At 41.2% G+C, this 18,136-nt stretch overlaps 1 protein-coding gene across 1 annotated transcript in view; it reads left to right on the forward strand.

The window, feature by feature from the left end:
- Positions 1-18,136, forward strand: part of CSMD3 (CUB and Sushi multiple domains 3) — a 1,090,172-nt gene that overhangs the window by 804,840 nt on the left and 267,196 nt on the right. Inside the window, exons 36-39 of the mRNA XM_044293228.1 lie at positions 6,381-6,499; positions 9,498-9,567; positions 11,735-11,851; positions 13,600-13,809. Coding sequence (XP_044149163.1) covers positions 6,381-6,499; positions 9,498-9,567; positions 11,735-11,851; positions 13,600-13,809 — 516 coding nt within the window. The remainder of the gene's footprint in view (positions 1-6,380; positions 6,500-9,497; positions 9,568-11,734; positions 11,852-13,599; positions 13,810-18,136) is intronic.

The raw sequence follows: 18,136 nt of genomic DNA on the forward strand, positions 1-18,136 counted from the left end.
GTACTGTACATCGGCCAAACTCATAGCAAAGGAGTTAATGGAGATGTTCTCCAGAGTGGGGCTACTTAATGAGGTTCTGACTGACCAGGGGACCCCTTTTATGTCCAAGGTCATGCTGGAACTCTGTAAGTTGCTGAACATCAAGTAGATACGGACGTCCGTCTATCACCCGCAAACTAACGGCCTAGTAGAAAGGTTTAATAAAACATTAAAAACCATGTTAAAATGAGTAGTTTCTAACAATGGGAATGACTGGGACCTTTTTCTGCCCTATGTTTGCTGTGCGAGAAGTGCCCCAGGCCTCTACTGGGTTCTTACCCTTAGAACTTTTTTATGGCAGACATCCACGTGGTCTGTTGGATATAGCCAAAGAGGCGTTGGAGCAACAACCCACATCATATAAAAGTGTTGTTAAATACATCACCCAGATGCAGGAACGTATGGAAACCGTGTTGCCGCTGGTAAAGGAACATATGGAGGCAGCTCAGCGAGCTCAAAGTTGGGTGTATAATCGTCAGGCTTGGATCTGGATCTTTAACCCTGGAGATTGGGTTTTGGTTCTGGTACCGACAGTGGACAGTAAGTTACTAGCTAGGTAGCAGGGACCCTATGAGGTACTCAAAAAGGATGGATAAGTAAACTACAAGGTACACCAGCCAGGGAGGCAGAAGCCAGAGCAGGTGTACCATATGAATTTTCTCAAACCTTGGAAAGATAGGGAGACCAGTACTGAAGATAGCCCACGGCCGAGTTTTCTAGGAGGAGAGGATCCGGCCCCTCAGTCTGAGGTAAGTGAGGCAGTTGACACAGTGAAGATTGCTGACAGCCTCTCCTCTAAACAGACTCAGGAGGCCAGGGATTTTGTCAGCAGGAACACGAAAGTGTTCTCAGACTTCCCTGAACGCACTTCTATAATTAAGCATGACATTGTCACTGAGTCTCAGGCCAAAATCCGGTTGAAACCATACCGGGTATCTGAGGCTTGTCAGCAAGCCATCTCGGACAAATTGCAGCTAATGCTGCAACTAGACGTCATTGAGGAGTCCAAAAGTGAGTGGGCCAGTCTGAATACCAAAGCGGAACGGAATGGGGCGTGTCCTGCAAGTGGACTTGCTGAGGCTGAGCATTCAGCCAGGTGTGAACTGACACCCAGGATAACATGTGAATGTTATTTTGTTTTTTCTGTGTGTGAACAAGCACCAAGCCTGAAAAGGGACTGTTTTGTTATCCAGTGAATAAAGATAAATGGCGGCACTCACCTTACGTTGCAAAATGTATTTTTTATTTCAGCAGAGGGGAGGGATACAAAACAGGATCCAATCGCAGGTTACATGGCGACGGCCGTTTCACATTGTCCACACTTCATCTGGCCACGTTTGACTGTTTTGTTATGTTATGGCCTCACGGCCGTTGTTGTGGTCCACTTCCAAACCGCATTTTTTGCGGCTCGGGTGTGGACCCATTCACTTCAATGAGGTTGCAAAAGATGCGGACAGAACTCCGTGTGCTGTCTGCATCCGTTGCTCCGTTCTGTGGCCCGCCAGAAAAATATAACATGTCCTATTCTTGTCAATTTTGCGGACAAGAATAGGCATTTCTACAATAGGCCGTCTGTTCCTTTCCACAAATTGCGGAAGGCACACGGGCGGCTTCCGTTTTCTGCGGATCCGCGGTTTGCATGAGGCCTTTGCGTTTTAATAAACACTGAAGATTAATTTAAAACCTGGTCCATTGTCTCTACATTGCTTCCGCTAACCTGCCTACCAGAGCGAATCCCCACTAAATAAATATATATATATATAATTTGCTTCATGATGAATTACTTCGTCATAAAGCGCATTTCTTTGTAAGAACTGGGCGCCCTCAATCATTGAACCCCCTCAGATGCCGCAATTAATCTGTTTAAAATAAATAAATAATAAATCTTAATTTAAGACCCCCACGCAAAATCTCGTGTGAGGTGACGTATGAAGTACAGATTTTGTGCAGGATCTTCAATTAAGATGGCCACGGCAGCCTCTTCACTCTGAAGTGGATGAGGTGAGTATGATTTTTTTTGCTCCTCTCTATCCAGCACCACTCCTAACACTGTCAAAAATAGTTTACAGCTCCTCCCATACAGCTAGTTACATAGACACTCCCCTATCACTGCCCCACCCATGGACATAGCATTACAGGAAATAGAAAAAGCCGCATGGACATAGTCATGTGACCACAGTCCAGAACGTGAGATAGGAGCAATAAAGGTAAAAGAAATGCATTACAAAATTACATCAACCTTCATAAAAAGATTATTCCAAAGGATATTGGTACAAATCGGAAAGCCCCTGTATGTGTACTGTCCTTTTCTGTAGAGAAGATGGCTGGATCTTTACACAAAACAAGCACGGTTACCTTTTGTTTTATCCTTGTTTCCTCATAAATTCAAGCTCTTGAGAGCAGGACCCTCACTAACTGTCTGAATTGTTGACTAGCTTCTTAACTAGTAATGTGTGACTTTGTGCATACCAACTCTGATGGTAAAAAGCTGCTGACTATGATGACACAAAAGATAAATAAAGATTATATTATTATTATTTTTTTAAACTTTTAAATTATATTGATAAATTATATTCTATGACTTATGTTCCGCACAAGTTCACAACCATCTCATATCACCTATTCTACTGCATTTCACACATGGCTTTCCAATTTTATTAGATTTTTTTTTGCTTTGTCTATAATCCATAATTTATGTAGGACGCCAGATAAGTAAGGCCATTATTTAGTTTAATCCTCTTAATCCAGAGGCCTGAATTCTAAATTGGTGTTTTATAATCTGGAAAATAAATTGATACATAAACGCATATAAAAATTATGTTACATCTATATACTGGCCCCAATTATGTAATGTCTTTGCGCATAAAATATTAAACCACCAAGGAAATGAAATATTGTCAGAGAAGAACATTTTTTTTTTTTTTTTGTATGAATAATCCAACGGCAAATCCTGCATTCCTCATTGCTGTATGGTATGGAGACAGGGATGTCAAGCGGTAACAATAGAACCCAACTGCGTTCCAGAATTATGCAGCTGGTCCTGGTACCTCAGCTGATAACAGGGATATAAATGCTGATAGCTGGACTCTAGTAATTTGTATGAATTCAATTAGTATTACCTACAAACAGAGAAAGGCATTTGTCAATGTCAGTGTCCCATACAAAATTCCATTACTTTCAAATAGAAAGCTTTTCTGTAGCAAATAGGATTTCGGTTTGGTTTAACTGTTTCCAGGAAGAGCATCTATATATTGTACCACTTTGCTCACTTTGTGTCCTTCGACTGGAATTTTGATATTGTAAATTCTATATATCACTTCCTCTAGGGTGAGGTTGGGGAGTGCCACCCAGGAGGGAACATTGACAGCCAAGAACCACTGTTTAGGAGGTGGGCCGGGGGGCCAATGCTATAGATGGGACAGCGAAACAAAGAAAATAAAAATTCATGCATACACATACATGCTGCCAAGGGCATACGCAGATCTCATTGAACCCCACAGCAAAACTTTGTATGAGTCCCCCTGCCTCATCCAATATCTAAGTACGCATGCAGCAGACATTCCCAGGCCATGCAAAGCTCAATGCACCATATTTATGTCAAGGATATGTTTTTATTTAATAAAATTTAAAAAAAAGTTATAAAAAAGCTTCACCTCACTTAGTTTATCTGACTTCTATGTCAGAAAAATAGAATATGCATTGTATAAGTATGGTTCTCAATCTGAGCACCTTATTTCTTAATGTCTTTACAGCAGACAACTGACATAAATACATTGATAAATCTAATTTCCTTCTATTTCAAACCTGGCTTTATGAAGCCACCACTAGGGGGAGCTCACTACATAGGTATTTATACGATTTACTGGAAGATGAAATTATCCATTGCATTGAGCTACACCTAGTGGTGGCTGCAGGAAAATGCTGTGTTTTCTTGGGAGAAGGAGTTCAGTGTTGTGCCCTCCCTCCCCTCGGCCCTATGGCAGTTGCATGGACTGCACACAAGCTAGACACATAGAAACATACTGTGCAGAAGCCACTGACAAGTTGCACACATTCCACATGCATGCCACTGTATAATATATGCTGCACACTGTATAAACCACTTATAGGAATCATGCCACAGACACCAGTCACAAACCAGGACACATGTTGAACACATGCCACTTATACATATACATTCACTAGATAAAAATTTTAACTGACCTTGTTGCAGAGAGGGATCCCATGGACCTCCCATCCTCTCTTTTTGTCCTCCCCTCCCCTTCTTCTTTCACAGTCAGCAGCCTAGAGGAATGTGGTGGTTGCTGCTAGTTTCCGAGTCCATTGGTGGCTCACTAACAGAAGGTGGCAGCTTTACAATGTGATGCGGCAACTTACTGGTAAAAAAAAAATGATATCTAAAACAGAGGAGAGATAATTATTACAGTTATCACATTGCTGCCCATGTTGCACCCATCCCCCTCTGGACACCCTTGGTTTCTCTCCTCACTGTACCTGGCATTGTCGAAGAAGGACTAGATTGTTCTATTTTCAGGAGCATGGTTATTGATGGTTCAGATGTAGCAGTGACATACGAATCAAAGTTCCTGAGGGTCCTAAAGCCCCCACTTTCACATTGAAAGACTCTACCAGTACCTCAAGCCCTGACACATTTGGCTTTTTAATATTTAAATAGGCTAAAAACAACAAACCTACCCCCAATTTCCACAATGCCTTCCACAGCACTCCATCCCCCTACATCTCCTCCCTAATTTTTGTCTACCATCCTACCAGAGCTCTACGCTCTGCAAATGATTTACGACTGACATTCACCATAATCTGAACCTCTCACGCTGGTCTTTAAGACTTCAACAGACCTGCACCTGTTCTCTGGAATGCCCTACCGCAAGCAATTAGGTTAATATTCACAGTTTTGGCACTCCCTAAAAACACATCTTTTTAGCTTAGCCTATCTCATCCCCTAGTCTTCTTTCACCCCCCCCCCCATTATCATTTTTCTGAACCTGAGCTATTGTTAAATATCCACATCCCATGCACTCAGAAGCACTACAGATATTGGCTGGTGACCAGCTCATGCAGCTTTATATGTGCTCCTCTATTGTGTTAAGATGGCCGGACCATTGGGCAAAACATAACCTTATTACCTTTTGTGTCACCCCTATCGCCTCATAGATTGTAGGGCCCTGATTTTTCTTGTTTTTATTGTTGACCTGTTTCCTGCCATGATTTTTATAACTGTTTGTACATGAACCCCTGAATGTGAAGTGCTGCAGAATATGTTGGCGCTATATAAGTAAAAATTATTATTAAAGGTTGTTGGATATCAAGAATGTGGCAGGTACTTGCTAAAGAATGGAGATGTGAATTTAGATGTTGTAAAGAGGCTCTTGCCATCTGGCACTACCCATGTGGCACTGCTAACTAAGGACTGCAGAGTAATCATAATGCACAAAGGAGGCAATTAAAGGATTTTTTTCCAGTTCATATAATGGTATTCAGCTGAGGCACCATTTCTCTGCTACTGGTCGCTGAGGGCCACCAGTTCCTGGCAATATTGTGGCACATGTGATCTGGCAATATGTTACTGTTGCAGACGACCGCTAGCTGCATTATGCTGCTTATCAGAGGGATTTAGTGGGGAACTCTATTGAATAGCAAAGGGGGAAAAGAACCCTTTGAAGAACAAACTCTGCCTTGTTATATTTGCATATGTGTTTTAAGGGTTTTTTCTAGGAGTTTGATATAGATAACCAAGATAGATCACCAGTATCTGATTTGTGGGGGATCTGACTCCCAGCACCCATGCTGATTAGCTGTTTGAAAAGGCTGCGGTGCTCCACTGGAGGCTGCATCCTCTTCCTTGGCCAGTGACATCACATTCATTGGTCACATGGCCTAGGCTCAGTCCTATTCAAGTAAATGGGGCTGAGCTGGAATCGAATGGATGGCAGTGTGCTTGGAAAGCTGACAGGAGGCTGCAGTGCTCACCCGAGCGCCACTACCTCTTCAAACAGTTGATCGGCAGAGCCCTACTGAAGAGATACTGATGACTTATCCTGGTTATCAGTATTAAACACTCGGACAATCCCTTTCACACACACTATATTGAGAAGAAAACTAGACATCATGAAGCAAAGTTTTCATTTTTTTTTTTTTTTAGATCCTATATAGGCTTCAAAAACCTTAAGAGGTTCTCTCAGATATTTATATTGATAGCCTATTCTCTGGTCTCAAATCGTGGAGTAATAGTAAATGAAACATGAGCTTTTGTAATATATTTTAGAGTAAATAATTGACAATATAAAAGCTAATGCTCAGTATTTGTCATATTTATTTTTCAGGAATTGGTCTCGACTCATGTCCAGAGCCTCTGATGCCAAGTAATGGGATAAAAGTTGGTGACAGATACATGGTTGGGGATGTACTGTCTTTTCACTGTGATCAAGGATACTCTCTCCAGGTATTGCCATTCATTTCCCTTTCCCTTTACTGTTATTATAGCATGCACAATAAACAGTAAGACTAAAGAGAGATTTATAGAGGTTATTCACAACATGGGTGTTCATATCCCAAAAATTTACATTTTTGTAGATTAGTTATTATTAGACCCATTTTCTTTTAGGAGTAGTAGCCATTCTTAGAAACATATTGTTATCTACTGAAACTGAAGAAAATCTCATAAAATCTTTATATTTTCCACTTCAAAGACTGTCACGCCGGTGACAGGTTTGAGAAGGTCTGAAAGATTATCTGTTCATTAGTGATCTGACAGCCTCTTTTGGTTTCACTTTGTCTGTGTGTTGCTTGTATGTCCACACCTCCTGTTCAGGTGTGGATCCTGTGACCTTTACCTCCCCCTATTTAGGGCTCTTTCACACTTGCATTGTCCGGATCAGTCGTGTACTCCATTTGCCGGAAGTGCCCGCCGGATCTGTAACACAGCAAGTGAACTGAAAGCATTTGAAGACTGATCCGTCTTCAAAATGCGTTCAGTGTTACTATGGCAGCCAGGACGCTATTAAAGTCCTGGTTGCCATAGTAGTAGTGGGGAGCGGGGGAGCAGTATACTTACCGCCCGTGCGGCTCCCGGGGCGCTCCAGAATGAAGTCAGAGCGCCCCATGCGCATAGATGACGTCACTCTGAAGCGCCCTGTGAGCCGCACGGACGGTAAGTATACTGCTGTCCCGCTCCCCACTACACTTTCCCATGGCAAACAGGACTTTAGCGTCCTGGCAGCCATGGTAACCATTCAGAAAAAGCTAAACGTCGGATCCGGTAATGCCCCAAAACGACGTTTAGCTTAAGGCCCGATCCGGATTAATGCCTTTCAATGGGCATTAATTCCGGTTCCGGCCTTGCGGCAAGTGTTCAGGATTTTTGGCCGGGGCAAAAAGCGCAGCATGCTGCGGTATTTTCTCCGGCCATAAAACGTTCCGGTCCTGAACTGAAGACATCCTGATGCATCCTGAACAGACAACAGAACTCTATGCCGGAAAAGAACAACGCAAGTGTGAAAGAGCCCTTAGTTTGACTTCGTCCATCACTCCTTGCTCTGGATAGTTTCATTTGGTGTTGGAAGAGCTGGAGTGTAGTTTTAGTTGAAGTCCTGATCATCCATCATCCTTAGAAGTTAAGTGTTCCACTTGTTATGTTTTGTATTCCTCCCCCCCCCCTGTTGTTTACTAGGCCTCAGTGAGGTGCTGGTTCCTTCACCAGGGAAGGAGTGGGTTGTCTCTGCCCTGTCATTAAGTCTAGGGCATCTGAGGGCCACCAGGGTTTTCTAGGTTCCTGTGTATGGGCATCTCTACCATCGAGAGGTGCCCATACGGATAGGAGTTAGGGCCAGGAGCAGGGTTTCATAGGTGGTGTCCCTTTTCCTTCCCTAGCGGTGAGGCCTAGTGTCTTTTTCCTTCCGTCTTGTTGTCTTTTGGTGTTCTCCCCTACTACATCTGTTACAAAGACCTACTCAAAAACGTTCAGTAATTTTAGCTATCCTTCTGATACTGTCCGTAAATGATGTCTCCAATGAGACTTCCCAACCCTATCATTAGAGCTGGCTAAACTTGTAACAATCTTTAATAGGACCCATCACTATGCTCAACCCAGAAAATTAGTAAATAGTCGTTTTCCATAAAATTCAAATTCTGGAACATCTTTTCTCTACATTGTGGTGATCTTCTGTTATACCTCCTTGAAATTTAGGATTACTGTTCCCCTTGTAAAAAGAGTATTTCCTAACAGACTGTATGGCTGAGGCTATATAGCCACTATGGCAGTGGCACACGCAGTGTAATCAAAGAACACAGTGTATCAGCCCGCGTCACAGCTAATGAAATTAAAGGGCTTCTGTCAGCAGTTTTGTACCTATAAAACTGGCTGACCCGTTGCATGTGTGCTTGACAGCTGAAGGCATCTGTGCTGGTCCCATGTTCATAAACATATTGCTGAGAAAAGTGATGTTTTAAAATATGCAAATGAAACTCTGGAGTCAACAGGGGTATTGCCTTTACACCTATAGGCCCAGATTTATCTACAACTGCTGCTCCCTTTGCACTTTGATTGACAGGACCAGGCAGTCAAAACATCATAATTCCTGGCTCTGTCAATCAAAGTGCAGAGGGAGTGGCAGTTGCAGAGAGAGCAGAGCTTCTAAGTGTAATGGCAATGCCCCTGTTGCTCTTAGAGGTTCATTTGCAAATGTTAAAACTTAACTTTTTTCAGCAATGTGTGTATGAACATGAGACCAACACAGATGTCTTCAGCTGCCAAGCACACATGCAAAAGGTCAGCCAGTTTCATAGGTACAAATCTGCTGACAGATGCCCTTTAAACTGGATTGCAATCTTGCAGGGTTCACTTTCATTAGCTGCAGTGTAGACTGTACTACACTGCAGTCTCAGAGCCATGCAGCCTCAGCCTAGTGGTGGGGTGGCACAGTGCAAAATTGTCCTTCACTAAAACTAAATTACTGTTATCTATACCCGAATATGTGTAACAATCAAATAATAATTATCATCCAAATTCTGGAAATAAATTCAGTACTAATTGGTTCCTCATATATGTTGTAATGATCTTTAAAGGGATTGTTCAGTTAAAGCCAATAGAGTGGGGTCCTGCATTTAGAGCCTACATCAATAAGAGTGGAGAACAGCCATAAAAGAATATGCTCCGGAGCTCGGCACCGGGATTGGTATATCCTGGGATATGTGTTTTCCTCTTTACCTTTGGGGAGGAAGGTGGATTCTGACAATTAAAGATTACTCAAAGCAGACAACTTTCGACAAGCCTTCTTAGGATTGCTAGCAATATTGTAACCAGATTCGGGAACCACTAGGTATAAAGGGTTGATAGGACAAGGCAATGTATCTATATCTGATGTAGCTCTTGCAACTCAGCACATTTTAACATTTCAAAGGCTTACTATGTGTATTGGTGCTAAATTCTATATTTCCCACAGGGACATTCTCACATCACATGTATGCCTGGCCCAGTAAGAAGATGGAACTATCCAATTCCAATATGCATTGGTAAGTTCTCTTAAAATGCCAAAAGTTTCATAGAATTTAGGTGCAAGTCAGTAAAATGGGGTAGATTGTGCCAAATGTATCAAAAGGTGGAAATGCCATAACATAGTCGACGCATATGCTATGTTATTAGGCACATTGGACACATTTTTCATCCTCTTGCCATCTCATATTTGGTGGATACATACACCAACAATAGGGCTCATTTCTTTCATTAATGTAGCGCATTTTACACCTTTGTGAGATAATATATTTAGGACACACTTAAACATACATTTCTGTCTGTTGTCTGTCTGTTCTTTATGCACAGCCAAACAACTGAACCAATCTGCACCAATTTGGGCACATATTGTAGGGACATATAGGTAGCATTCATGAAATATTTCCAAATAATATATTAGCCAATAGGAGCTTACAGCTTCTCTCATATCCTAACAGCCATACACATAGTCACATGAATCTTATTTTTCAATAGAAGCTAGCAGTTTCTTCAGTCTTGACATACATAGTTACACCAGGTTTCCATAACAACTCAGACATTTTTCTTCACAGTTATTGGTCATTTATAAGGGGGCAGGGTGCTATGGAGGTCACTGTTAATGGAGCAGACTCCTGTGGAGGTCAAAGTTAAGGGGCGGAGCCCTGTGTAGGTCACAGTTAAAGGGTGCGGACCACTTTGATGGTCAACATTAAGAGATAGGGTACTGTGGAGGTCAATGTTAAGGAGGTGGGGTGCTGTAGAGTTCACTATTAAGGTGAAATACACTGTGAAGGTCACAGTTAAGGTGTTGTGGTACTGTGGAGGTCAATAATAAGTGGGAGAGGTGCAGTAGAGGACATTGTTAAGGGGAGGGTACTGTGAAAGTCACTGTTAAGAGGGCAAGCCACTGTGCAGGTCATTGCTAAGAGGGTAGGGTGCTGTAGAGATTACTTTTAAGGGTGTAAGGAATTGTGGGGTGACTATTTAGTTGGTGGACCACTGTAGAGGTCACTTTTAAGGGGCAGGCCACTGTGTATGTCATTGTAAAGGGGCGGTGTACTTTGGAGGTCACTGTAAAGGGCTGCTATGAAGGTCAAAGTTAAGGGGGTGGGCTGCTATGGAGTTCAATGTTAAGGAGCAGAGTGCTGTGGAGGGTCAGTGTTAAGGGGACGGGCTACAGTGGAGAACACTGATATGGGGGTTGAGAGCTCTGACGGTCACAGTTAAGGAGGCCACTGTTAAAGGGGTGGGCTGCTGTACATGTCAAAGTTAAGGGAGCTCACTATTAAGGGGGGGGGGCGCTGTAGAGGTCTATATTATGGGGAACACTATGGATACAAATAAAAACTACAGTTGGTTCAAAAAAAACATATACAGCTCTATAGACTTTTAAAAAAATTATGGCCGTCAGAAAATATCTATGCAAAAAAAAAAAAAAAGTACAAATTATACAAGTTTAATATCACTGTAATTGTATTGCGCTGCAGAATGAGGATGTCATGTAATTTTTAGCGTACAGAGAATACCATAATGTCAAAGCTTAAAAACCTTGGCAGAATTGTGGCTTTTTACAATTTTACCCCAGAAAGAAATTTCCAGTAAAAGACAATAAATCAAATGGAGCCATTAAAAATGCTTGTTGTCCTGCAAAAAATAAGCCCTCATAGAGCAAATGGAAAAATAAAAAGTTATGTCTATTAGAATGTGGGGAGTAAAAATTAAAAATGCTAAAATTGTAATAGACCAGGTCTTTAAGAGGGCATGGCTCTGTGGAGGTCACTGTTAAGAGAGCAGGGTACTGTGGAGGTCACAGTTAAGGGGTTGTGGCGCTGCGAGGTCACTGTTAAGGGTGGAAGTCTCTGTTAAGAGGGTGGGATGCTGTAGAGGTCACTCTTAAGGGGGCAAGGGGCTGTCAAGGTCACTGTTATGGTGAACACTGTGGATATATTTCACCCACACACATGAACATTACTGTAAATTAAACAAAGTACATCTGTGCAAAGTCAAGTCATTCTGCCAGTTTTGTGTAATTTGGATGGACAGTAGTACTCTTGCAATATCTCCAATATATACAATACTCTTGCAATATATATCAATTTGCGGTCTTCAATCTTACAGTGCTGTACTTATCACACTGACCAAATCTTGGTCTTTTGAAATTATTGACAATTGGTTATTGATCCCTTTTAGCACAGTGTGGTGGAGCGATGACTGACTTCAGCGGTGTGATACTAAGCCCTGGATTTCCAGGAAACTACCCAAGTAGTTTGGATTGCACATGGACAATCAAACTGCCTATTGGTTTTGGTAAGTAAATCAACTGCTATTGTTGGGTCGTAAATGAGAATTCATAGAATAGTGCTGTATTTCCACTGGATGATGATGAGCTGGCTAGCAAACAGCATATCTATTATTTCACATAAATAGCCTCTGTCAGCTTGATCAAACCTAGTAAATGAGGCATACAGGTCTCTTTTGAAAATTGAACCTGAGAACCTATATATAGAGGGCAGAATATTACTTCCAGGCTATAGACCTGACATATTGAGAATAGTTTTCTATGCTTAGAAAGCTAATACATATTACTGGTTTATTCACAGGCACAATGTACGCTTATGTTTAATATATAGACAAAATAAAGGTATCATTGTGATCAGCATGATAAACCCTAACAGGCAGTATGCCTGGTTTAATAGAGTTGATCATGCAGACAGAGGCTTATTAATACATTAAGGATAAAATAAAATAATATAAAGGGGAGTAGTTTAATACTGATGATATGCCCTTAGGATGGTTCATCAATATCAGATCTGTGGTAATCTGACTCCCAGCATTCCCGCTGAAGAGCTGTTTAAAAAAAGTAATGGTACTTGTGCAAACACTATGTCCAGTTCAAAATTTCTTGCACAACCTCTTTAATCTAAAGAGCAAATTTTTTATTAGGTATATACAGTTGCAAGACAAAGTATGTGAACCCTTTGGAATGATATGGATTTCTGCACAAATTGGTCATAAAATGTGATCTGATCGTCATCTAAGTCACAACAATAGACAATCACAGTCTGCTTAAACTAATAACACACAAAGAATTAAATGTTACTATGTTTTTATATTGCCAAATAAAAAATAAAAAATAAATCGGCTTTGTGATGAATTACTTTGCCATGAAGCACATTTCTTTGTAATTAGTGGGTGCAATGACAGGAAGCAACAATTGAGCCTCCCCCATCATTGTACCCCTCAGATGCTGTGTTCATAGCTGACTGCGGCATCTGATAGGAATAAAACAGTGTAAAATAAAAAATATATACTATTGAAAAAATGTTCGACTTCAAAATGGCCGCCATGGTCACCACCCATCTTGAAATGTTTCCCCCCTCACATATACTAATGTGCCACAAACAGGAAGTTAATATCACCAACCATTCCCATTTTATTAAGGTGTATCCATATAAATGGCCCACCCTGTATAATAAATATAATACCTGATCCATTTGCTCATGATGGGTTGTCTGCCACCATCTTGCTTAAAGGTCTGGCTCGAAATCTTGCATGGCCCAAGATTACATGATCACACCACCATCACATGTTACTGTGCATGGGATTTCGGCCAAGATCTTCAAGCAAGATGGCGGCAAAAGGATCAGTATTATTTTTTTTTTTTATTTTTAGGCTATTTCAACTTAAATTAATTAATTATCACAAAGCACGAAGAGTTTCGGCTTCGTGGCGAACCAAATTTATCCTGAAATTCGGATCAAAATCCACTTTGTGAGCTTTGATTCACTCATCACTAGTGACCACAGTGGTAAAGATTTATCATTTTACAATTAAAAAAATTATTCTTCTCTTGGCTGAATATATAGTGAATTTTTAATACTGTTTTTCCTAGTTTCAGCTTTCTCCTCCAGGCAGAAGTGCTCACACCAGTCAGGGTAGGACACGGTCCGTGAAAACAGCAGAAGCACAATAAACAGCTGGAAGTGTGTTTTACATCTGCTGTTTTAATTAACTGTATCGTTAGGTAATGCAATGTATGTGATTTATCTTATCAGGTGTGCATCTGCAATTTGTCAATTTCTCCACTGAAACAATACACGACTACCTGGAGGTGCGGAGCGGACCTGCAGACACTGGCTCGGTAATTGGCAGGTTAAGTGGACCTCAGGTCCCTGCTTCACTGTTCAGTACTACTCATGAGACCAGCTTGTATTTCCATAGTGATTATTCTCAGAACAAACAGGGATTTCACATCATTTATCAAGGTAAGCAACGCACTTTGCTATTCTAATGCAATCAATAAAAAAGTTTTTAAGATGTGCATTTAGTAACTTTGTGCACAGTTGGTACATCTATTTATAAACCGGCTATAAGTCTGACAGCCGGCTATAAGTCTGACAGCCAAAGTGCTTGGGGATTTTTTTGAGTAGATAAAGAAGAAGAGAGAAGCAGATCTATCTGTGTTCTTAGTGAAATAAAAAGTTTCATCTGAGCTAGCAAAGAAGCGGTAAGAAACAAGCAGCAGTCTAAAAAATCGAGGTGTGTGCTTGACCCAAGTGGAACACACAAATATAAACCGATCATCTATAACATACAAAAACACTGAGAGATGAAGTGAATAACATTTATTATCTTCTGGAGCTTTTAAAGAGATGAGATATATTTGGCAGCGAGTGAGTTGTCAGTTCTTGAAATTGGTGTGTTGAAAGCAGGAAATATCGCAAGTGAAGAGATTTAAACAAAATTCACAAGGACCAAATGCTAATTACTAGATTACTAGATCAGAGCATCTCCAAATGAGCAGGTCTTGAGAAGTGTTGCCAGTGGATAATACCTACTATAAGTGGTCCAAGATAGGACAACTGATGAACGAGCAACGGTCCACGGGCACCCAAAACTCATTGATGAGCTTGGGGACTAAAGAGTAGCCCATGTATTTTGATGCCAACGTTAAACATATAACACTGGGCACCTTTATAGGTCTTATGGAATTCATGCCTTGACAAGTCAGAGCTATTTTGGTGGCACAAGGGTACCTTACACAATGTTAGGCAGGTAGTCCTGTCTTCAAAACTGTATACTTGCTCAGTAAAACATTAGTTCATTATGTGAACAGATGCTCCGCCTTACCAGTGCTGCAAAGTGAAGTGAACAAGCTGGTGTACAACATCACCTATGTTTGCCCATTAGTAGTCATCAGCACAGTCCCTGGAGTCAGTCAATGATGACTACATTCCTATATGTTTTACATGCAGCAAAAGTCTGAGGTTATGGCAATCAGCATTGCTATATAAAAAAATCTATAAATATAATTTGTCAGGGCTGAATATACATCCTGTGATAAAGTAGTGAAAAACATGCTTATTTCAGTGTCTTTCGCTCATGAGCTAATATAAGGTGGGTGCGGAGAACTTGCCATATAATTATTATAAGCCGTTCTAGAGGAAAGTCATGGCTGCATGAGAGGAGCCATGGCTATTCATGAAGTGCTGCTCTCTACCTTCTGATGATTGTCACTAGAGATGAGCAAAGGTTTAGAACATTCAATTTGGCTACTTCGCTGAATTTCACAATAAAAACTTGCTTTGTGACGAAGCACATGTTTTTTTTTTGTAAGTAGTGGGTGTAATGACAGGGAGCCGAGATAGCGCTAGCCCCCATCATTGTACCCCTCCCATGTAACGTTCATACAACAATCGTGGCATCTGAATGTAAAACTGGTGTAAAATTAACATAAAAAAAAATTATATCAAACTTACCGCCTCTATTTGCTCACGACGGGCCGCCACCGTCATCTTTTTACACTATTTCAGATTAAATGAAATTCAGCTTTACGGTGAATCTAATTTATCCTGAAATTTGGATTGAATTCCACGTTGGTTGATTTGATTTGTTTATCTCTAATTGTCACCTCCATAGGAGATAAATGTCAATCAGGATCTCATGAATAACCCTGACTCTTCTCAGGTAGCCTGTGACTCTTCTTTGACATGAACTGTGATGATTATATGGAAAGTTCTCAGCAACAACCTAATATTATCTCATGGGTGATAGACACCTGAAATCACGGTATCTGTCATTACTTGTCTCCAATAAGAGCAGCATGAAGGTGACAGGTTTCCTTTAATTGCCAGCTGCCGGCTGATGCTAGTATACAATTTGTGGATTGAAATCCATACATTGAATGTGATCTATTTCCCTTTTTTCCCCATCTGAGAATGATTGTGTGAAGCAGGGTGAGGCTCGGTGGGACATGGCATACGCTCAGTTGTGCCTTGTGTTGACATCAGCCCTGTCCATTGTTCCTACTGAACAGCCTTAGCACAAATATAATCACTCTAAGCACTTAATGTACATTATCATCATTACTATTTCTAGGACCACACTGAGGAGTATTAGATATTATATAGGCAAATAATCACTCCTCCTGAACGAAGACTAAAAACTACCTATCTAAAGCCGCCTTTAGGTAGTAACCCTGTAAGTCAATGCCCAACCAATTACCATCCTAGAAACATGATAAGTCTTAGTTATGTTTTGCGGCTCTTTAAAAGGAACCTATCACTTATTATAGAGCAGGAGGAGTTCAGCAGATTGATATGTAGTTTTTATATGAACAGATTCAGTAAAATTTGTGTTGTTCATTGAAGGCCTCTTGCACATGACCGTATGCCCTCCGAGACATACAGTCCGTGAGTGGGCCATATGTCCCGGAGCGGCAATGATCGTGTGCACGGGCTGCCCGCTGGACTATTGTCCTGCACTCATTAGATCATATGAGTGCAGGACAATAGCCCCGCGGGTGCCCCGATGTCCACAGCGTCATTGTACTCTATGGTGCTGTGTGCTCCCGTGCGCACGATCAATGCCACTCCGGGACATATGGCCAGCTCACAGATCGCATGTTTCGGAGGGCATACGTTCATGTGCATGAGGCGTAACTCTCTGCTTTTTCTGAGCTCAGTAGTCATGTGGGCAGTCCTATCAGTGACTAACAACTATCCCTGTCTGCTTAGTCATGCATAGCTAATTGTCAATCACTGGGTAGGACTGCCCACATGACTCCAAAGCAATAAAAAGAGTAGAGATTTAGGCTACTTTGACACTTGCGTTTGGTGCGGATCTGTCATGGATCTGCACAGATGGATCCGTTCAGATAATACAACCGTCTGCATCTGTTCAGAACGGATCCATTTGTATTATCTTTAACATAGCCAAGATGGATCCGTTTGGAACACCATTGAAAGGCAATGGAGGACGAATCCGTTTTCTATTGTGCCACATTGTGTCATAGAAAATCGTCCCTATTGACTTACATTGTGTGTCAGAACAGATCCGCTTGGCTCAGTTTCGACAGACGGACACAAAAATGATGCAAGCAGCGTTGTGGTGTCCGCCTCCAGAGCGGAATGGAGGCGGAACGGAGGCAAACTGATGCATTCTGAGGGATCCTTTTCCATTCAGAATGCATTTGGGCAAAACTGATCTGTTTTGGACCGCTTGTGAGAGCCCTGAACAGATCTCACAAAACTCCAGTGTGAAAGTAGCCTTCAATAAAAGGCTATATCTGTAAAGAATAAATCAAGGCAACTGGACGTACTGTAGATTTCTTGAATTAAATAAAAGGCACAATTTTTCCTGAATATTTTTCTATAAAGCTTTATATATCAATCAGCTGAGCTCCTTCTGCTCTACCTGCAAATTGCACTGCATTTTTATGGTGACAAGTTCCCATTAATTGGTGTGACATTGATGTACAGGATAACTTACTGTAGGTGCTTTTAGAAAGACAGCTTTCTTCCTTCTGAAAGAGAGTTAATTTGCTTAGCTTTTCCCAGGGAACATTAACTGCATGAGTTTCTACTCCAGAAAGTGATCCCTTGAAAAAGACACAGTACCTTCCTCCAAAAAAGGGAAAACTCAGGGGTCCTGGTGGCTGTGAAAATACCATTATGAACAAGATATCAGCATGTGTGGATCCCAGTGGACAGACTACTGCCTTATGGATGAATAGAAACTTGAAGTGTTAATATACCGGTTGACTAGTCATCATATAACGCGTTCAGCATGATATTCCCTCATCTCTGTCGTGAGAACTAGTTGGTTGCTTGTGTTTGTCTAAGTAATATTCACCTGTGAATATAACTATGCCATCAATCGTGTTGTCTCAGAAAACATGCTCTTAGACATTTGCTCATGCATTGTCACATCCTAGTGAAGACATTTGGGTATGACATGAAGATGTACATTGCCTATGACAGCTTGACATTTCCCCAAATGAACTGCTGAAATGTCTAAGCTACTACAGGCGTCCTGTAATTTACTCTAAATACAAGACAGTTAAAAGCTTTTCTAGAGTAGTAGCTTTCCCAGACTTCCTCTCTAAAAAAGCATTCTCTAAAAAAAAAAAAAAAAGTAAAGACTATAAACTCAAATTGTTGTTCCTTCAATGGACAAGAGTGTTGAACATATATAGAATCCCCACTTCATAGACGTTCACTTTTAGATGGCTGAGCAATGACATCTGCATCAGCATTAATGAATCTCTGCACAGGCGCTGAGCTGTCACTGAAGACATTAGGTACGGTATAT

The sequence above is a fragment of the Bufo gargarizans genome, chromosome 5, assembly GCF_014858855.1.
Source record: "Bufo gargarizans isolate SCDJY-AF-19 chromosome 5, ASM1485885v1, whole genome shotgun sequence".
Taxonomy (NCBI): domain Eukaryota; kingdom Metazoa; phylum Chordata; class Amphibia; order Anura; family Bufonidae; genus Bufo; species Bufo gargarizans.